Raw genomic sequence first — 21,607 nt, 5'->3', positions numbered from 1 at the left:
GCCCTAGTTGCTCAATATTTTACCAGATAACAGCATAACCGCTACTTTGCCACTTCTGTCTTGACACCACCGCCACCACTAGAAAACCAAACTTAGGGACTGAAGTGGACACTGGCAAACTCGCTTTAGGTTATCTTTTTACTTAATAGAAAATAAACTTGAAGGATCAGATCAGCTGACAAACTAAAATGGGTGCTCAGGGTGAGGTAAGTCACTTCGAGGAGGTGCTTCTTTCACTCCACTGATTATAAAGGAAATTGAGGCAGACACTTCAGTCTGGCCAGGATGTTAGGACAGGTAACTTCTCCCTGCACCCAGCAACTCCATCCACACCCAAATAACATATCTTCAAGCTCAAATTCATTAAAGCAAACCACAATCACAAAATGCAGGTACACCAAGCACCTAGTTTCTGCAAGGCAAGTATTTTATTTGAGAAAGACCTTAAGTTCACATGTACTTTCCAATGTAATGCATGTATTTTTGTTAACATTAATAAATGCTAGTACACATGCACTTTGCTGTTTTCTCAGACCCGGATCTTCTAGTTACCAGCTAGGATTTCAACTGTATTCTATTATTCTACTTTTCCATTGTTATAATACTATTAAGTGTTATAACCACACCATGACAACTTCCTCTAATTGTAGCCCAAATTCGAAGGAAGTAAAAAAATCTATTTATATTATATTTATAGGAAATTAAATGCATTTTTTTAATCGTATTAATTGCAACATCTAACTATATGAAATCTTTGTAGGACAGCCGTTTAAAATTGAAAAAAAGTCTAAACATATTTGAGCATTTAAAATATATATTTTACATATTAATAATGGCAACTGTCTAAAGCCAAAATACTTAAGTACAGTCATTCAAGTCTTCTGATTCACATAAGCATTTGTTGGACTGCACTTACATTTACTTTCTTTACCACTTTCTCCCATTAAAAAACCCATAGATTTGCTAATGTACTCTAGCTGACATTGTATGCCAGTATCTTTGTTGCAGTTTTCTCTCCAAATTCTCATTGCCTATGTTTTCTGTAAAAACAAAGCAGTTAAGAATATTAAAAAATATAATAAAGCCATCCAATTTGACACTGTTCCTTCAGCAATCCAGCAATGGCAGAACAGACTAGCTTTGCCTCAGTTTTATTTCGTAAAATTGAAAATGTATCAAGCACCAACCAACACAGCAGCAACAGATGCTTTCTTGTCATCAGAACACTACGCTCCCTCCCACTTTTTGCTATCTTTTTACAAAGTTATTTAAATATGTTACTATCATAGTGTGACACACTAAAATATCATACTAAAACTATGACATGTTATTATCAAACTTGTGTGGTAATAACCCACTTTCAGACCATACAGTTAATTACCAGGGAACTAGAGACATCCTTTTTATGAAATACCACTGTAATTTAATTTCTTATAGCAAGAGAAAAAATCATGTAAATAAATTACATTAAATTAAAATAAATATTAGTAATGTTATTAATTATATATGTTTGCCAAGTGCAGTCCAAAGGGCCTTGTCTCCTCTTTAAATCAAAAAGAGCATGTTTTCATTTTCAGATTCATAGAATCTGATTTAAGTTTTCGATTAGGACACTTAACATGTAGAAGACGACAGAAACATAAATGGAAAAAGGGATGGAAACAGAGACAGAAAACTAAAACAGAACAAAAAAGGGGAGACGTAAGGAACTAGCTATTACTTCCAGCACCACAATCCCACAGCAGTAGTTCTCAATAATGAACTGCTGATAGAGCAGTAGCAGAAGTGGGAAGATGCAAACAACTGTGGAAACGCAGCAGCTATGCAGGGAGACTCTCCACAGAGAGTAAGGTCAGGCTGACTGTCATGCTACTTTTCCAACCTAGTGGAGTCTTCACAAACAACACAGTCTTTTCCTTCAGTATGAATCTGTGCTCCTAAACTAGTATATAAGTTAAAAATCACTCAACATTTAGTGAAGTTCAAAAGTGTACTAAGGCTTTTACAGTCAGATGTTTTATCATCAACATTAATTCCTCATTTGTGGTACTTCTGATAAGCAGGGACTGTTCACTACTCAGGGACTATGTCAGAATTTCTCAAACCTATCTGGTTACTTTAAAAGTTTTCTCATTACATTTAGGGTAGATCCCCTGTACCCTGTCCCAAAATGATTCCAGTGGTTTATGTAATTAAAGAGCTGATACAATTTGTTTCGTTTCTCAAATCCTGGAGCTTTGGGTATTTTACTGTGATAGGCAGAAAAAAAACAGCTGCTGAACCCACCAAACATTCCAGCAATGGCCAGTTCAAATTCTGAATGGCCATAGAAGGAAGCAGGATCAAAGATAATTGGCCCAGAGTCGTCTTCAGCCACATTTCCTGCCCACAGGTCCCCATGTAGGAGAGCAGGAACGATTTCTACATCACAGAACATTTCAGGAATCTTTAGCTGAAAAGGCATGAACAAACACATAACAATTAAAGAGTTTTGAGGAAAATACTAAATAAAATACTGTAGTGTATAAGAGACTAAGCTGGTCAAATACCGCCTATCTTCAGTCCTCTCGGAGTACTTCTGAAGTTGATGGCTACAAGCATAAACCTAAACAGTATGCCAGCAATAAATGTTCTTGATTGTTCTTGACAGAACTTAGCAAATAATGTAATTCACAGTCTAGTATCAACATCTAGTATTAATATATTGTTTCTACACATGGATAGTATTGGCTGGCACAAGAAATAAAAATTTCATTTAAATTTAAAAGGTTTCAGTGGCAAAAAGGGAAGCAGTAAACATCAGTGCCGATTAACCACAATTAAGGAACAAATTTGTGATGTAGAGCTTGCAGAAGAATACATTCCTTGCTGTTTCTTAAGTGCTGTATGGAGTGTGACCTGAACCACAATCTCAGCTGTGAGCCTAGATCAATTTGAAAAAAAAAAAATTAAAAAAAAAAATCTACCTGGGCAGCAGAATCTTACCTACTTTGTAACACCAAGTTCGTAGGATATACCATCTTTTTATTATTAGCTGTATTCTGCTAAATAAACGTCAGTGCTGAATTGAAGGTTTCTTTTCACTATCTATTCAAAAAACTGAAAGAGCAATATGAATTCTTTTCAGCTGACAATGTTGCTGGACCAGCTGTGAAGCTAGTCCAGTTACCCCTGTTCATTAAAAGCTATGTAAATCTCATAAAACACCTTTAAATTTCCACTGATACATAGTTTCTAACATTCTAAAAAACAGGTTTAAGACATGGTTCATACTTTCAGCTGTGACCAAAGTTCTCTGGCTTCTCTGTCTCCATAATCTTTTTCAATCAAATCCAACTGAGCTTGGAGTCGGTGACGAATAAAGAAGGAAGGCCAATCACTCTGCCATTCATTCACCTAGAAAATATGATACAGAGGTTTGTAATAAACAATTTTAACTTATACATAGTGAGTATTAATAACACATATATGTCAAGTCAAAACATTCAATGCTGACACAATGGCCTAGACAATATTAGTACTACCTACGTACAATATTCAACGTTTTGTTGATTGATCTTTTGGGTATGATGCTCTCTTCCATAATTACATTGGGCTGTCTTTAACATGAGATTTAAATTGAGGTTCTGGTTACTTTCATTCACTCAAATTTTCTTAATGTATTGTAGAGGGAAATTTTCTGGTAATATCATTTCAGTTGTTCCATGCTATATTCAAAAACCTTTCTGGAAATGCAGAAGCAGTTGTTCATTTCTACTAGGCAATGCATTTCTAATTTTTTGAAAAGTTGTACTTAGCAAAGAGTTTAAGATATTGGAAGTTCATTCAGTCAAACAATAGAACAAAATTCCACCATGTGCAGAGGCAGCAGATGACTGATTCATCTGAGAGAGCCCTTTCTGAGAGTCTTATGTGATGTGCTACATGATGAGGCTCTCTAAAAGCAGTGGATTTTGCCACTTGAGATCCATCTAGTTGAGGTTTAGAAAAAACAAAACTTAGACATGGTATGTGAAGGGATAGTTATTTTATTAAGTATCATCAAGCTAAAGAACCATCACATAATTTCAAATTCTTATTCCATCCACAGTGTCTGCTTGCTACAAGCATTGTAGGAAGACACACACATTGAATATCCATCATAACCCCTTCACTATTGGGTCAGAATGAAACAGTGGAAGCAAAACTGTGATCATAAAGCTGAAGGCCAATGAAACAAACTTTTGTATAGGGAGTTTATAGAACTATATGAGTGCATGATAGCTTTCAGAGGCATGGAACATACCTGTGGTATATAACCACAGCAAGTGGCTGTATGGAATCCAAACTTATCCACATACTGAGACTCAGAGTGACCTGCTCCTTTACCTAAGAAACAAAATAAATATTGGGAGTTTTGAGATCCTTATGTAGTAAAGTTTGCAAACACACAACTAAATTTCAGAGACTATTCATACAAAATAATTTTAAGCAATATGTTACACTTATTTTATGGTCACAACCCTCTATAAAGATGGAAAGTAATCTCTTAAACTTGAAGATACCTAACGGAAATGGAGGCACAGTTAGTGACTTTTCTTTGGATAAATGAGTTCGACATTCAGGAACAGAGTCCAGATACCAGACTCACAATCTACTGTTCTGGCACTTGAACATATTCTCATTAAACATGGCTTACAGGTTTTTTTGTGACCTGCTTGTAATTTGGCCTCACTCAAAAATAATGAACTATAATATGTCCACCACTAAGATTCAAATCCAGTCCATTCCTGATGCCATGGGAGAGACACAGATACAGATTGGTGGTTCAGATTTTAATACCAACAACTCTGAAAGAATAATTATTTGCAGTTTCCTTTTTCTTTTTTCCCATTTATGCCTTAATCCACTTTCCAAAGAACGATGAGAGGTACTTTCATTGGAGTCAGTAGAAACTGGATCATGACCTTACACTGCTGAATTACATTTGTCTTCAAGGAGCAGCAGTTGTATGTTTTGCTACATATCTGAGTTCAAAAATGTAATCCCCAACATCTTAAAAGGGGAACTTAAGTGTTTACTAACTGGGACCACATTCCATAATAATTGTCTAAACCAACAGTAAACAAAAAAAAAGGATGTCTGTATGGTCAAGAACATTTTAAGAGATTGATGGTACATGAGGCTGAAAGGTTTAACTGACACTGAAAAAAAGCAATTAGGCCAAATTTTCTGTTTGACTTATGAAATGCTGAAAGTTCTAACTATCAAGTAGTTTCACCATATCTTACTAAATTTCAGTATCCACATAATTTTATACGACAAAGTATATACAAAATGAAGAATTAAAAATAAATTAATTTAGTTTTGTTAAGGTTAAAATGATAGGCCTAAAAATTATAATACTAATTATAGCTCCTGTGTATGTAATGTACCTTTAAGAAGTGTGACATAGGGACAGGAGAGACTTATACCGTGAAATAGTGTCCCAGTATTAACTTTAATTATCATTAAAATTACAATGCAATACTGTACCACAGCCAAATTAATTATTTAATTTTTGTTTTAGTACATTATATCAGTACTCTACCAATTGTGTTTCCCTCCTTTCTCAATTTCTCTCCAAGTTTCTGGTTATAAAGATGAAGATCTGCTATCTGCTCTCCAAGCTTTGAAGAATATCTGTAGGATCAAAAAAACAAAAGACAAATGAACAAAATATTACAGGGAAAAAAAAAAATCTCAATTAAATCTGACCAAGAAAATTTTTGGCAAATATAGAACCTTAATCAAATTCCCAAGTACATAAAAGGGAGTAAATGAATAGACAACAACTCTGAAGAAATGGTTGTAGCAGATAAGAAAATGAACGCAAGCCAATGCTCTTGCAAGAAAGATAAACAGAACACAAGGTTGTATAAACAGGAGCATAGAGCACAGGGGGATCAAGTAGTCCTGCTTATCAGCTCCACATCAATAAGCAGAGAACAGAACATGGTATCTATTTTTGGGCCTCATACTTTGATATCAGCTGAACAGCAGTAAGAATGGTAAGTCTAAAAAAGCACCATAGGCAAGGATTGAGTTGAAGTTGCTTAATGCAGAAGACAAAACTGAAAAAAACAGTTAAAACATTGCACAGATATCTCAACAGGAGCTGCAAGGAGAGAAACTAATTTCTTCTTCAGGCCCAGAATGGTTAGAAAATAATGGGTTTAAAATTGCAACCAGGAGAACGGAGGTTAGACATTAGAAAAGTCTTTCCTAAAGACTGGGGAGGCTGTGGAACTGTCATTATTCTCCCAATAAAAACAGGTAAGTTGGAAATAAAACTGCCAGAAGAGCCACAGGCATTGCTGTGTTCCATAGAGGCCCAGAATGAAGCAGCTAACTCCTGAATGCCTATGACTCCTGAATTCCATGTTCAGGCTGGCTGACAGATGAAATGGAACTTCATGTTATCTACCCATTTAGTTCTTCCTCTCCCTAGCGCCTTTGACCTTGTTGACTGACTCCAATCATACTTGAAGATTATACTTACAGAAGCAGAGGTTTCAAAGACATAAGAAGCCTATAAGTTTAAAGAAAACTGATAGTCTGGGTAAAGAAACTCAAATGAAAAATCTCATGAGGGAAAGATGGGCTAAATTCAGCTGTTATCACATTCGCTTCAGTAGCACGTAGCACATGTGGACCAGCATACAAAGCTCTAGGCTAGTGACAGCATGCCATTTCTAGTGCAGGCAGAGGGTCAGGGAAGAGCAAAATATGGGGAAGGAGTGTATACATACACATGTATAAATAAGTTTTTGGTTTGTTCTGGCTTTTTGGTTTTGTTTTGTTTTTTTAGTATGTACACATACACACACGCAGACCTTGACAGATATAAGATCTATCTCTGAGAGAATAAAGAAGTTCGTCTCTTGAAGTTTTCTGACTAAGATGTAAGAAAACATGCCCCAAAATGTAGTAAAAAGAAAATGAGATGTACAGACATACTTGTTGAGATGCTTCATCTTTAGGTACTCCATGACAAACATTGCTCCTCCTCCAGGTAGGTCAATTACTTTAATAGGTTGAGGCACTCTCACAATATTGGTTTTCTGAATAGCTTCCAAACTTGCCATTTCCCCTTCAAACATTTTTCTAGCCTGTCAAGGAAAAAGAATATCCTTGGGCTAAACTATGGATGTCTGAAGCAATTACTTTGGAAAAAATAGCATTCTTTACAAAGTTACAAGGAGTTAATTCATCTTGATAAAAGAATGTAGCTGCAGCAAGGTTTCAGTCCATACAGGGAGACTTCAGTGCCTAAATTCTAACTTATTTTTTTCCTCAAATTCATTCCAGTATTGTAGGATATGTCATATTTCACCATGATTTCCAGTTGCTTATGGAGATACCAAACTACTCAGACATAACAGTATCTCTGAGGATAATACCCAAGACAAGCTGCTTCAAAACCACAGATGACCACTCTAAATTAAGTAAAAGACTGAATCCTTAAACTGGTTCTCCTTTCCATGCAGGTCAGTGGCCACCAGATGGAGATGGCTGTACAAACATTAAACCTGTACTGTGCATTTTTGAGTAAAGATGCCATTCTTCACAGCAGTTTTAGGATGTTTTTGATATTGATAAAGCAAACTTCTGATGCACTGTGGCGTTACAAAAGCAACTGAATATTAATTTAGTAACAGAAGTCAAGAGCTTGGTCTGAAATACTGCAAGAATCTTACTGCTAGAAGTACAGAAAAGTCTAACACTTCTGTAGCTTTAAAAATAACGTATGAGTTTTAGCACTGGGACCCTGTTTCCTCCCTCCGACTATCCTGTCCTCCCAACTGAAACATGGGAAAGAATGCAGTGAATGCAAATTCAGCTTTAGGCTTTTCCAAACGCTAAGGACTACAATAACAGCTCTGTACTTAGCTTCAATTTACATACTGCAATGCCAATTGCTATTGTCGAGGGTTATCACATTTCATTCCACCTCATTTTGCACTAACCAAACCTGCTGCATTAACACTTGATATGAAATACAGCTTTTAAAATAAAACTGAAAGAAAAACTGGAATAATTAACAGTCAGCCTGAAAAATGCAGAACTCTAAATTATTAACAATCAGGTGCTTTTAAAATAAAAAGCTCTCTACATGCAATAGCATTAATAGTTAAATATCTGCTAGCATTAACCTGAGGTTTGTGGTTGATTTTAACAAATATTCGTCCACTGTCTGTTTCATAACCTTGGCTTTGGCTAATGTATCCTCCTCCGGAACTTCCAAATGCCTTCAGAAGAGAAGTTTTCAATTCTGTTTTAAGGATTTTTTCCATGGTAATTTCCAGGCTGCTGCAGCTGCTTTCTCTGCTAAATCCACTGCAAAACAAGATTAAAGGTTTGGGTCCTTCTTTCACTGTCACTGTGCTATGAGGTAGAAAGGGCCACCCACCAAATAAAAAAAAAAAAAAAAAAAAAAAGAAAAATAGCAGCCAAAAAAACAGAAAGGAAATCCAGAGAAAATGTTTCAAAATGCTTTGTTTCTCATGGGCTTTTATAGCTATACGCGAAAAATAAAAATTTTCGAAATACTTGCTAGAATAAAATCGAGAGGTGTGTCCTGGGTCCTCTCTCAACTGTGCTGAGAGCTGCTGGTATTTGTAGTTTGGACCCGTTTTTCTTTTTTAAGCTCTGTGATCGCTTTGTGAAAGGGGTCATTTTTAAACCAAGCCACTAGAGGGAGTCTAAATGTAACAATACAAATTGTACGCGTGTTGTATAATGTTTTTTTTAAAATGAAAACTGAAGTTGCAGTCCAGAAGGATGTAATTAAATCATGCTGCTGACCATAAATCAGCCACCAGAAAAATGTGGAAACATCAGTGAGCTTTTTCACTGCTTGTAGTTGCTTTGTGTGGGCTGGAGTTCTGTTGCCATCACCAACATCTTTAAAACACCTTCCCTTCTTGGGGCATAATTCAATCTCGTCAGACACAGTCAAAAGATTCCTACTGCCTGAAAGTGCCCTCAATTCAGTGAGATAGTAACATGCTCAGGGCTGGACATTATCAAGTGAAAATTTATAGTAAAATCATCAAGCTGGTAATAAATTTAGGATACTGTTCCTACATGCTTCTCCAGATCTAACATGATCTTTAGGATGTCATTTCACCTTTTTCTCTCCTTTCACAGTTTGTAACAGAAAGATCCCTTGGGCATTGCTGAATTTAATCGCTTCATACTTGCAAAGCGCACTGACACCCTCAGGTATAAAGCGTTAAACCTTGAAAACATGATGTCATAACCCAGACCCTACAATATTTGTTTTAATAATGTCTGTGTAAATATATTTGGTTAGGTGGCTGTGACTGACTCCTAGCACATGGAAAAGGCTGCAGTTCTTGCTCTCACTTGGAGCAGCAATGCCCGTCATCTCCCCAGGGAATTTCTGGATTCTGTTGCCACTGCCGCACTGTGCTTTCATGCATTTATCCCTCTTTTCTCTACTATTTGTTTGCATTGATTCATATAAGCTATTTGGTTTCGACAGAGAAAGGAATGATTACTGGACAAATACTGGCTTCATTGAGGTAGGCTTTTTACTACATTCACAAATGGTTCCAGGCCTAGATGGATTTAAAAATACAGGTATAGTACAAGTGATTTCTCAGACCATAGTTCCTTATGGTACAGAGCAGCTGGAACACAGCAGAACTCAAAGCGACAGATTGGCTAAGGAGGAACTTTTATAACATCCAGATTTATCTGAGCAAGGCATTGTTTATAAAGTAAAAGCACAAGCTGGAAAAGCGCAGTTTATGACCTGGAATCAGAAACAGTGATTCAAATACGGAAGAGTATTCAAGAACAGCAAGAAGTCACATTTGAAGTTACACATCTTGGTTGGACATTTGCATTACACGTCTAAAGTAACCAGTGACTGTGCATTGTATATCTAAAGTAACCAATGACTGCTTTGGCAATCTTTCTACAAAGTCTAGCTATAGTATTTTATAACCATCACATCACTGATATACTAATTGCAAAACAGATTATTCACAAAATAGAGCTACAAAAAGTCATGTTGGCGAGAGGTAGAGAAGAAGTCAGCACTTCTGTCGGAGTCTTAAAGAGTTTGTCCATGCACTCTTATAGAGCATTTGTACCTAGGAAGTGAGCTGCAGCTGCTAAAGCAAACAACTATGCCCCGACCAAATAAAACTTAAACTATAAGTGCTCAGCATGTACATTAAATTCCAGTAAACCAGTGCACATGCACTCAAAGCAACTTGATTATGGCTCTAGATCTTGGAGTTTGGGGCAGTTAATATGACTCGTATGACTGATTTATAGATAGTGAAAATGCTAAGCAATTGGAATTTCGGGATGTATGAAGCCCTGAAGAGAAAGAACCCTACTGCTGAAAGGAGGTAATCATACCCTGGGTTGCAATGGACCATCTGGGGAAAGGAATAAAGCCTTTTGGCAACAAAATTAATGACAGTGAGTGGGGACCCATATTTCTGCATAGTGAAAAGTACCCTAATTCATTTTTCTACTTACCTGTTAAGGAGAAAACAAAACAGCAAACAAAAAAAACCAAACAGAACAACAAACAACTCAAAGCCCCAAAACAAACAAGGAGAATGGATCTTCATCCACAATACTACTACTGAACCCAAAATTTTTGCTGTCTAATATGCCGTGGACTTCTCTCCTATAATTTCCAGCAAAAATGCTAATAATTACTGACTGTAACACTTCTTTCAGCATTCTATTTATTTTATTTTTGGTTAAATCAGAAATGGGACTGTGTTAACCCAAATATGTTGCTTCACTTACACAGAAGCCAAGAGATAGAAAAGCCATCTGTTTACTTCCACACTGAATCGGTATTTAACTAGTAACGCACAGGTGAGAGGCCTGGTTTCCTAACACTTTTGTTCGCATTGTTTCCAGCCAAGCAACTTCAAACTAACAATTTCGAACACTGGAAGTAAAACAACTCGAAAAGCGTCCCAGCTGGGCTCGGAGGAACACGGCGCTTGCAGCGCCGGTGCCCGGAGCCGCCCCGGCCCGCCGGGTTCAGCACCACGGCCAGCGCCCGGGCCGCGCCCACTGCCGGGGGGCGGCCCTGCTCTGAGACCCAGCCCCAGGGTTATCCTTGGAGGGGAGCTTGTAACTGTTCAGTCTCCCAGCTCCTTCCTTGTTTTGCTCACATCTGCTTCTAATATGTTGCCTTTCACTGTCCAGAAGACTGATATCCCCGTGTGTAACAACGGAAAAAAGGGATTGCTTACTTCTCCTTCGGGAGCAACAGTAACTAAAGAACCACAGAAAGCTACACAGAACAGTGTAAGCTGTGAGCAAGAAAAGACTGTCCATCATAAAAACTTCCCTTCCTTTGACAGAAGTTATAGTTTCTCAGTAAAGAGCTATCCAAGGACAAATAATTGAGAGCTCTTTTAATCCTACAGATCTGATCTTCAGCAAAACTGCACAGGCTGGATCTCTGTATACAGTATCAACCACATCTTGGGATATTTCAATGAATTCTTTTGAGATTTCATTGAAAAAATGTGTTGAAGAGTAATTGAATATTATTTTACAATAAAAATAATAAACCTACTCAAATTTTGGTGTGGCTTAATTACCAGAAATAAATTTTCTCCTTAAATCTTCTGTCACAATCAGTGCCTACAGGAGCAGCTAATTATATATCACTTCCCACCTGCTTTTACTTCTGCTAGAACAGCCCAACGTCAGTTAAAATCATCAGATATATCTTGGGACAGCAGTGAATATGAAAAACAAAGAAAACCAGTACTAGAGTGCAACATTGCTATTTGCAGATGGCAGCAGTCCATGAGAATGAAAACAAAAATCACACTGAAATGTAGGGTACATAGGAACTATAGGCAATTCAGTAAAAATACAGGTTCTTGCAGAGATTCACACTTGGATGTATTTTCACAATTAGGACAGTGAAGTCCAGGGAGGTTGTGCAGGGGGGTTTCAAGATCACACAAAGACCTAAGTAACTGGTTTGTCCTCATAACTCATCCTGCTTTAAGCAGGAGATTGAATTAAGTAACCTCCTGAGGTCTATCCCAACCTGAATTTCATTATGATCCTAACAATTGAGTCCAGACTTCCAAGTTTCCATTCCCCTAAATCCTCTCCAGGGCAGAAGCTGATGTTATTAAAATGATGCAGAATCATATGCCAACCCACTAATTAATTCCCTATGGAATTAATTTCAAAATTTAGTTTAAATTAATGAAAAAAAAGGAGATCTAGATTTCAAAGTACTAAATGCCTTGAGATGCTTTAGTCTACATGTGCAACATATGTATTGCGATCCATCTTGAGAAGACTTAGAAGCATCATGAGAGGATATTACAATTTTTTTATAATGTATAAATAAACGTACACTGTGTATTTAAGAGAAATTCAGTCATTCTTTTACCCTTTTTTTCCTTGTCCAAACAGGAATGGAAAGACAGAAAAATTATGATACAGAACCAGGAAATACATAATGAGTATGGGTACAAGGAAACACACTCACCAGGTTTATAAAGTACAGAGGGTGCCAAGAACATATGAGTAGGAAAAGCAGGACACATTAGCTTTAAACTATGACAGAAAGAGGTAAGGAGTAACAAATGCATGCCTAGAACGTATAATGCAACAAAATAATCAAAGAGAATTCTAAGAGCAATGCAGAACTATACAATGCATAAGAAAAAAAAAAATATACCTTATGGAACTGCAGCAATTTCTTAAGAGTCCACCAGCAGCCTTCAGAAGACTTCCGCCCCTTCTTCATCCCCTGATTCAACTGCTGTCTATAAAAATTCAAAACCAAGGGAAATGTGGTAGAATAGAGCTTGCTGCTACATACCGTTTGTATACCTCCCTACACCCCTTCCATTTTTAATTGCAGCACAAAATAGTTTTCAAAAAGTGAGCATACTATCCCTTAAATGAAAACTCTAAGTACAGTTGTTTCTATTTACATAACTCACATACAACACAATTTTCCTTCAATCACAAAAAGATTTTGATTCAATTCTGTTAGGAAAAGGTGATCTTTGAAGATTTACCATTTATCACTCAAGTTTATCTACCTTCATATCACTTTTCACCTTCTAATAATAAAAAGTATTTAGGTATTCCAATAAACATGTTGATTTGTCAAAGACTTGTAAACAGAATGACCTTGTTAAATAACTTCTAACTTTATTATGAAAGCATATGGAAATAAACACTGCAGTGATCTAGCCAGATTGACTGCTGGCTAAAATTCCACAGCATTTCTTCAGTCAGCTGCGCTAAGCTGTGTTAAATTTGGGTGAATGGGATAAGGATATGGGCACAAACATAACATCAAAAACATCTGAAGAGCTGGTACAACACATAAAAGTTTGAAGGCACAGGTATGACCTCAAATGATACTGTAACTGAACAACATGTAAGTTCTCTTCAGTGACACACTGCTCCAGATAAAAATCCGTAACCATGTACCCATCAACACCTCTGACGACCATAATTGTCTGACAAGCTAGGGACCTTTAACATGTTAGAGCAAGTAGCTCCCCAAGAACGAATGCAAGCTGTAAGGTTAACTCAGAAAAGACAGACAACAGTAATCAGCTGGGAAACTTTTTATTTAAGCAACAAGGTAAAAGTAAAAGCTATTCTACCAAGCAAGGCTTTAAAACTTTTTTGTAGCAAAATTTAAACAGCCAGTGAGAACAGTAGTAGAATTAAGGAGAGAAAGTTATATCAAGTGATAGCCTTCTCTAAATTTCCTTCAAATTTGTATAAATAACTGCAAAAACAGAAACTAAAAAAAAAAAAAAAAAAAAAAAAAAATCAGTAACCTACCAATATACAATGAAAAATTAGTTTTTAATTTAAGTCATTCCCACACTCAAAATGCATGTTAGGAATCATGCATCTCACTTACCTGGTACACTTGCACTGAAATATGATTACCAGCCTACATCAAAAAGAGTACAATTGTACAATTTTTTTTATTACCATCTTGCAGGAACAATAAATAGCTAGTCTGCAAAGCTGTCCTTGAAGAACTTCTGACAGCGGTGTGGAGCTGCTGTTCTGTGAGTTACATTTTAACTTCCTTTGGTTTCATGTCTCTTATCCCAAGAGCTACAAAGTGCACTTAGTGGGGACTGAAGAAAAAAGTTGGCTTATAGCCTAAACTACAGAAAATTTATATGAAGCCTGTACCACAAGTAGTTGGCATTATCCTGTGGGCAATGACAGTCAAAAAGTACATCTTCTGTTTGTGTTAGTGAGAGAGTACATCTTCACATGTAAAGTGTCTTATCTGAAAGATCTTTAAGAATACACATTATTGGACAAAAGCATAATCCAGAAAAGAAGAGAAAGCTAGCTCTGGTGAAAACAAAATTGCTGTGGATAAGAGCCCACTGACCGGCAAGCACAGAACAGCCTACATGAATGCCATGAGGCACCAAAATGCACATGCCAGGAAAAGTTATAAGCATTTTCACACAGATTTCTAACAGAACAGGAAGCAGTCTCCATCCAATAGAATCACATTAACATAATGAATAGCAAGTCCAACCATTTTTCACAGTTCCCATTACATAATTTTCTTGCTGACTTTCAAAATACTTTCTTCACATTGTTCCCGTGCACATAACTGGACATGAAGAACCGAAATAGTCTGAGCAATCTACCATAAAGGTGGGAGGGGAACAGCAAAAAGCAATGGACAACTTCTTTAGCCATCTCAGTAACCGAGAAAAGCAATTTTCCATTTCACAAACACTTCTCTAATGTTTTTCATTAGGGTGCAAATGCAAATCCTGCTATTTTTCTACTCTGAAGCACAACTGGTCCCTAAGAGAAAACTGCAAAATAATTTACACTTGAGTGCTTGATTTGTATTACCTCGCCTAGTCTCAAGCATTCAATGCTTTTCTGACACTCGTGGATCTTTTGTGCAACTGAATAAACTCCTTCCTTAGAGATTTCCCTCATAAAGTTATTCCCAACTATCCTAAAAAGGGGTGACTATGTTACACTTGGTATTGAGCAGGACTTGCCGACTCTAGGTCTTTAGCTGTGCAACAAGGTCAAGGGTCTAGTAGGGTTTTTTTAACATTACTACTCCCATAGTTGCACTGCCAAGTATGGCGTTTTCCAAGCAACATAAAAAGTATTCCGCTTAAGCAGCAAGTCACTTTATAAGGTTTCTCATAATGTTTAGAGAAGATCCTCTGTACCCTGTACCAAAATGGTTCCAATGGTTCATGTAGTGAAAAAGCTGATAAAGCTTTAGGCGTTTCTCAAACCCTGCAGCTTTGGGAATTTTACTGTGATAAGCAGAGTAAAAAGAACTGCTGAAGCCACCAAACATCCCAGCTATCGCAAGCTCATACTCTGAATGGCCATAGAAAGAAGCCGGATCGAAGATAATTGGACCAGAATCATCCTCAGCTACATTTCCTCCCCAGAGATCTCCATGCAGGAGAGCAGGAACAATTTCTACATCACAGAACAAACTGGGTATCTTCAGCTGCAGGGGGAAAAAAACAAGATGTGTAAGTACTACATTTTAAGGTGAATGATTGTAGTTTTATCTGCATACATGCAGAGCATGAATGGAAACTTCTTAATAGTTAGTTAAAAAAAAACCCAAAACTTTAAACAGCATAGGACCTAGTCAACAGAGATGCTAAGAAAATCAAGAGGATTTCTATTTTTCATAAAAGCCAGCAGCTGAAGAATAATCATCCAACTGTTTTTTAGCAAGAAAACAAAAAATTTATAACTGCATTCAGCTCTGCAGTATTGACCAGCTTTAACAACAACCACCACCCACTTCATCATTAGAAGGCTCAGGGATCTCTCACCAACCTTGAAGAGACTTCTGCAAATACCCAAATAGCTAATACTGCAGTCACTTAATCAGATGCAAGCCTTACATGAATAGATGATGTGTAGAACTGAACTGCTTATATACATTTCTCATCACAAACATGTTACAGCAAATGAGAAATGTGAATTCGATCTAGTATTTCCCAAACAGTAAGGCAAAGTGCTACTTGGCACACATTCACTTTGTAATATCAGCATAGAGTGATGTGATCCATCACGCGTTAGAATAAAGGTCATTTTAATCCCTAAAAAATGGAGTCTCTTACCAACAGAACCTGAAGCATACTAACAAACAGAAACTTTGTTTTATGAAAAGAAAATCTAAACAACTGATACCTAGCTATCAGTATAATGAGAATTGAGAGAACTTTTCCTACCTGAAGCTGTGCCCAAAGTTCTCTTGCTTCTCTGTCTCCTGAATTCTCTTCAATCATGTCCATCTGGGGCTGGATTCTTTGCTTGGCAAAGAAAGTCACCCAGTCACTCTGCCAGTCATTCACCTGCAGGAACAGGACAGCCCATGTTAGCTCTACATCACACAAAATACAGATTTTCTTCTTTTTCAAATAAAGCTTTGGAGGATTATACAGCCTTTGTGCTGATACACTCCAGGAAAGTAAATGCTACCACTTAATACTGTTATCTTAAAACATTAAATTGGGGGAATAAATAATTTAAGTGATAAAACCCAAGAAATTGAAGAGCTATTGATGTCCAATGCAGCTGGAAGTGCTGTCTGAAGCACTACTTTCCTTATCAGGCTGAATAATGTTTTTTCTTTTTATGACTCCACATAAATAAATTAATTTCCATTATGATAATTTTGGCCCTTGTGTCACCGAAGGGAAAATAAGATAAACTTAAAATTCTATCAGTTTGATGAAGTACAACCTACCTGTGGAAGATAGCCACAGCAGGTAACTGTATGAAAGCCAAATTGATCCACAAACTGGACTTCCATTTGCCCTTGACCTTTACCTTTCAAACCAAAGACAAAAATCCAATACTAATGACAAGATTCTAGGTATCTGCAATGCAAATGGACCTTAAAAACTACACAAGGGTACAATGCTTCTTCTACTGAGAATTAAAAAATTGCACCTTAATGCTCTTTTTGTTATAGTTGTTGTTGCTGTTGGGTTTTAAGTTATAAGCTTGATGTAAAGCAGCTATATTATAATCTTCATAATCATATTTTGAGGTAATGTATCTCCTCTGATACCATGTCCTCGCAGAAACTGTGGTTCAGGATCCTAAGGGTCCCAAACTGAATAAACATTTTGCTTACAGAGATACAAATACACCAAACAAAAACAAAAGGAAGACCCGCCCCTGAGTGTTTCATCCACATCTATTTTTGTAATATCTTTAGTGGAAGAAGATGAACTTATCCTGAAATAACACAAGCTATTTTAACCTAGTTAATAATAATCTATGGAACAATTAAATTTGCAAACAGTTGTGTACTGTACCAACTGTGCTCTCTTCCTTCTTCAGCTTCTCTCGAAGTTGCTGGTTATGAAGGTGGAGATCAGCGAGTTGCGTTCCAAGCTTTGCTGAATGTCTAAAAACCAAAAGTATTCTTAGCAACACTGACACACATGAATGAATCCAGTTCTTGATATTCCAGGAATTAATTGAAAAGACTTATCAAGTGAGTAAAAGAAATTCTGTATCTCTAACAAAGTACATTTTCAAAATATTCCAGCTATAAATGCCTTCTCTTCCTATAAAGATTATGTATTAACATAAAACAAAATGTACCTACATGGTTGTTTCTGACAACACTATTAAAAGTGAAAGTGAGCAGCAATCATAAATTTAATAACAATCTTTGGGAAATGGAGGCAAACAAAACTCATCCTCTTTATATCTCTGTCTTTGGCTTGTCCTCTCTAAAAGGCCTAGAAGATGGAAGAGTCAGGTGGGCCTTATTTATTCATCTATTTTTAATAAAAGCTCATCCTCTACAAAGTTCAGGAAAGCCTTGCCGCAACTACAAACTACTCTTACAGCCAGTTGCCTCACATGTTAAGAAAAGTATGTTTCTGTTCCTACCTCACTTCCCACATCTTTCCCTGTTCTCAAGGCACTGTCATTTAAGGCAAAGTTATTTCTTACTTTTGTTTCTGTTAACACAGACTGTAGTTATCCCCTGAAATTTGTATGCCAAATGTTGCAGTTACACACTTTTCATCTCAATCAGCCCAAACACAACAGGATTTCAGCTCCTTCTCTTGAAGCTCACTAAATCATCAGCTTCGTGACTTAGAAATTCTGTGGATGAGCAGGATGAAGGATAGGACTTTAAACTGGCTGCAGAATTTCTGAGATTGGGATGAGAAATTGGTCATGCCCACCTCCCTTAAGGAACCAGACAGAAGTATTCATCATATTTTAATTTGCTGAAGTGTTTGCCACAGAGGAGGAACAAAAGTTTGAAACTATAAGAATCAAAGTGAGGGTTGTAAAAATACTAAAATCAGAATGTATTCATTTGGGGAAGTGCCCCTACATCATGATGACAAGCAATATCAAACATTGGTTCTTACACCAAAGGCAAGGACACAAAACAGGTGATCAGGTCAGTAATTTTCCTGACTGGAAAAATCACTAATTGCTTATAAAAAAACAAACCCAAAACTAAAGAAAAAAACCACACTCACATCTCCATGCATGACCTATTTGCTAGGTGAAGTATTATGAAACCTTTTATACAGTTCTTGCCTGTATCTTGATTTGCTTAAAAAAAAAAAGGTTTCCCCTCTGAAAACAAGTGATTTAATTGTCATAATAGTCAAAATTTCTGGCTAAAGGAAACAAAGGTAATACTGTGTTTTACCTGTTTAAGCCTCTCATTTCTAAATGTTCCATCACAAACAGAGTACTGCCCCCAGGCAGGTCTATAACTTTGATGGGTTTAGGCACTTTTATTGTCTGTGTTTTCAAAAGGGCTTCCAAACTTGCCATTTCTCCTTCAAACATTCTTCTAGCCTGTCAAATATTAAAGGAAAGCATTAGTCTCTACCAATGCCAGTCCCAGATAAACAAAGCTCTTTCACAAAACCAATCAAAGCTGTAAACGTTAAATAAAAAGTTTGGAGCAAGTGGTTACTGCACATACAAGATACAAATAGATCCACACCACCAGACTTAGAGTAATTTTACAAATAAAGAAATTTCTCTTCATAAACAAACTCCATGGAAGTGACTTAGGTGCTAGAAATCTCTGTAATCATAAAAGTAACTTAGAAAGTCTGTTTACAATTGAAGGAGTGCAAACTGAATCTATATAAAATGTAAGCAATATTTTATTAATGGATTACGCAGCAAATGCCTAGAAAGCTACGGGCAATATCCATCATCAGCTGAGAGACTAGAAGCATGGTGCTGACATTCATAGTCTTCATGACTTTCCTGACACAGACTACTCAGTAATATCTTCAAAATATTCTAATTTGCAGTCACCAAATTATTTTCCCTGGCCTCTTTCTTTTGCCTCATGTGGAGAAAAAAACAAAAAAAAAAAAAAACAAAAAAAAAAAAAAAAAAAAAAAACCAAAAAAAAAAAAACAAGAATATCAATGATAGCAGCCAAATGCTCCTTACCACACTTGCACACAGAAGCCCTTAGAACCCAAGCCACTAACAACTGCATTTGATTTGAAGGCATTCTGAATTTAGGACCTGTTTCTGCAACTGGTATCCACACCAAGTAAAAATCTATTTTCTTGAGTTGCTTCACTGACATCGGTGACACTAGTCACACAAAGAAATGCTACTCTAGAAGACTTAGGCAGAGGCTGCAGAAAAAGGGTATGTGGGAAATCTATGGTATCTGCTAAAAGTGAAAGCAAGGAAATATAATGAATAAAATAGAAACAGAATACTAGTCCTTTAGTACTGGTACATGAAACAGTCAAAGGTAAATTTGGAATAGACATTGACTAAAAATTCCAAAGCCTACAGGAGATCAAGAATTAAGAACTACTGAATTACTGAGCCATGAAGCTGTTAACTTTAAATAGAGTAAAAACCACAGTATTTTCTAAAGAACTTTGGTTTTGTAAAGAAACTGCTGATATATATCCACTGCTGCACACACAGCACAATGTTATAATAGTATGGCAAAGTTTGCTTTAATCAGCATGCAGAACCCACATACAGGCAAAAGCACAGACAATGAAATGATTACTGAAGAGAAAAATCTATACAGATCTTTTCTTTTCCAAGCCCTATGTTGCAGCTAGGTGGACTGTATACCTAAAAACAATTAACAAATGCCTAAGTGGAAGTGCTATATTACTATCAATTCAAACTATTTTCAGTCTAATGTAAAGCAGGATAACCCTTCCATATTTTCACACGTTATCACCTCAGTGCATCCATCCAGGTCACTGATATGATCAGAAAGCGTAGACAAATTTGGAATATAGTTGCACACATGCTTTCAGAAACATTTGTTTGCTCTTAAGGGTAGATACAAATTCTGAATTTTGTTCTTCCCATACAGCTACTAATTTGGCAGACACAAATGTAGAGTACCTTTAAAGTAATTCCACCTGATCATTGCTTTTGAAAATAAGGATGTCATACAGGAATGGTGCATTATACTTATCTCTATCAAATGCAGATATCTACCTTCTACAGTAGCTGGTACCAGATATTGAAAGAAGAAAGTCTTGAACAACAATTCTGGAAAAATATAATTTATTGAGAAAAGCTCCTTCTTATGTGCAGGGAATTACTGGTTTTGTCACAACAAAGAAAGACCCATACCCTCACTAGACCATTTTATACCTTCAGGGTTGCTCCACTTTCACAGCACATGCAGCCACAGTGACATCATTATCCCCGTCAGAACTGACAACAGCCTGCCACTGCACTGCCTACCCTACACAAATAACACTGAACCCGCAACAGCGTCCCGCCAGAAACGCTGCTTCCTCTCCCAGCGCCTACCCGCACCGTGGCGTCCCCGTCCCGGGGCACCCCCACCGCAACATCCAGCCAGACCCCGCACACGGCAGAAGCTGCCAGACAAAGCAGACCTCTATGCCCGGCGGCAGGCGACCTCCCTGACACCAGCAGTAGAAATTTTACAGCCAAAGGCCGGCCAGCAAACCTCCCTCCGTCGGGGAGAGGCAGTCACGGGCTTAGACCAGCTCAGCGCCCACCTCCTCAGCGCGACCGCCCTCACGGCGGCCTCGCCTGCCCTCCCGCCCCGCCCCGCCCCGCGGGCCCGCCACACGGACCCCGCCCGCGACCCCCACACACCTCCGCCTTGGAGTTGCTCTTCACGTACACCCGGCCGCAGTCCGTGTCGTAACTCTGGCCCTGGCTGATGCAGCCACCCCCCGAGTGCCCCGTCGGCCGGAGCACCGCGGTGCCCAGCGCCCGCCTCAGCGCCTCCTCCATGCTGCCTGCCGCGGCCGGCACGGCACTGCGCCTGCGCGGCGCAGCCGACGGCGGGCGGGCAGGCGGGGCTGGTAAAATGGCGGCGGCGGCTGAGGGGGAGAGGGAGAGGTTGGCTACTGGCCCAGCACAGGGACTGGCCAAGGGGGAGGCGCTGGGGAGGGACCCGGAAGGAGCCGCTTCTTCCCAGCTGGGGGAAGAAGTGTAAAAGCGCTTCTCAGAGACAGAGGGGGAGGAATGGGGTGCTGGGCTGAAGCGATCTGTGCCTCAGGGGAAC

General features: G+C 38.0%; 2 protein-coding genes across 3 annotated transcripts; both read right to left on the bottom strand.

The window, feature by feature from the left end:
• Positions 1-387: 387 nt before the first annotated feature.
• On the bottom strand, positions 388-13,555 carry LOC104368172 (fructosamine-3-kinase). 2 transcript variants are annotated; one of them, XM_033000304.2, is made up of 7 exons: positions 12,740-13,555; positions 8,175-8,358; positions 6,979-7,130; positions 5,570-5,661; positions 4,286-4,368; positions 3,274-3,396; positions 388-2,452 (listed from the first exon to the last, which is right to left on the bottom strand). In XM_033000304.2, the coding sequence occupies exons 2-7, from the start codon at positions 8,313-8,315 to the stop codon at positions 2,114-2,116; spliced, it is 930 nt and encodes a 309-aa protein (XP_032856195.1). In that variant the 5' UTR covers positions 8,316-8,358; positions 12,740-13,555; the 3' UTR covers positions 388-2,113. The 2 variants fall into 2 exon arrangements, with proteins under 2 accessions (XP_032856195.1, XP_032856196.1); XM_033000305.2 differs by lacking the exon at positions 12,740-13,555 and having other exon boundaries at positions 8,228-8,328.
• Positions 13,556-13,631: 76 nt separating this feature from the next.
• On the bottom strand, positions 13,632-21,383 carry LOC104368173 (fructosamine 3 kinase related protein). Its single transcript, XM_033000303.2, has 6 exons — positions 21,193-21,383; positions 18,758-18,909; positions 17,388-17,479; positions 16,811-16,893; positions 16,293-16,415; positions 13,632-15,553 (listed from the first exon to the last, which is right to left on the bottom strand). The coding sequence occupies exons 1-6, from the start codon at positions 21,331-21,333 to the stop codon at positions 15,215-15,217; spliced, it is 930 nt and encodes a 309-aa protein (XP_032856194.2). The 5' UTR covers positions 21,334-21,383; the 3' UTR covers positions 13,632-15,214.
• Between the last annotated feature and the right edge of the window lie 224 nt (positions 21,384-21,607).

This window comes from Tyto alba, unplaced genomic scaffold (genome assembly GCF_018691265.1).
Source record: "Tyto alba isolate M040663 unplaced genomic scaffold, T.alba_DEE_v4.0 Super-Scaffold_39, whole genome shotgun sequence".
Classification (NCBI taxonomy): domain Eukaryota; kingdom Metazoa; phylum Chordata; class Aves; order Strigiformes; family Tytonidae; genus Tyto; species Tyto alba.
The sequence above is the reverse complement of the archived record's forward strand: the minus strand, read 5'-3'. Positions and strand labels throughout refer to the sequence as shown.

Coding starts and splice junctions, on each gene's coding strand:
- LOC104368173 (XM_033000303.2), bottom strand. CDS start 21,333: ATGGAGGAGGCGCTGAGGCGGGCGCTGGGCACCGCGGTGCTCCGGCCG. Junction 17,480..18,757: donor GAAATGAGAGGCTTAAACAG/GTAAAACACAGT, acceptor TTTGGTTTTTAG/ACATTCAGCAAAGCTTGGAA. Junction 16,894..17,387: donor GAAGGAAGAGAGCACAGTTG/GTACAGTACACA, acceptor TTGGTTTGAAAG/GTAAAGGTCAAGGGCAAATG.
- LOC104368172 (XM_033000304.2), bottom strand. CDS start 8,315: ATGGAAAAAATCCTTAAAACAGAATTGAAAACTTCTCTTCTGAAGGCA. Junction 7,131..8,174: donor AAATCAACCACAAACCTCAG/GTTAATGCTAGC, acceptor TTTCCTTGACAG/GCTAGAAAAATGTTTGAAGG. Junction 3,397..4,285: donor GCTGTGGTTATATACCACAG/GTATGTTCCATG, acceptor CATATTTTCTAG/GTGAATGAATGGCAGAGTGA.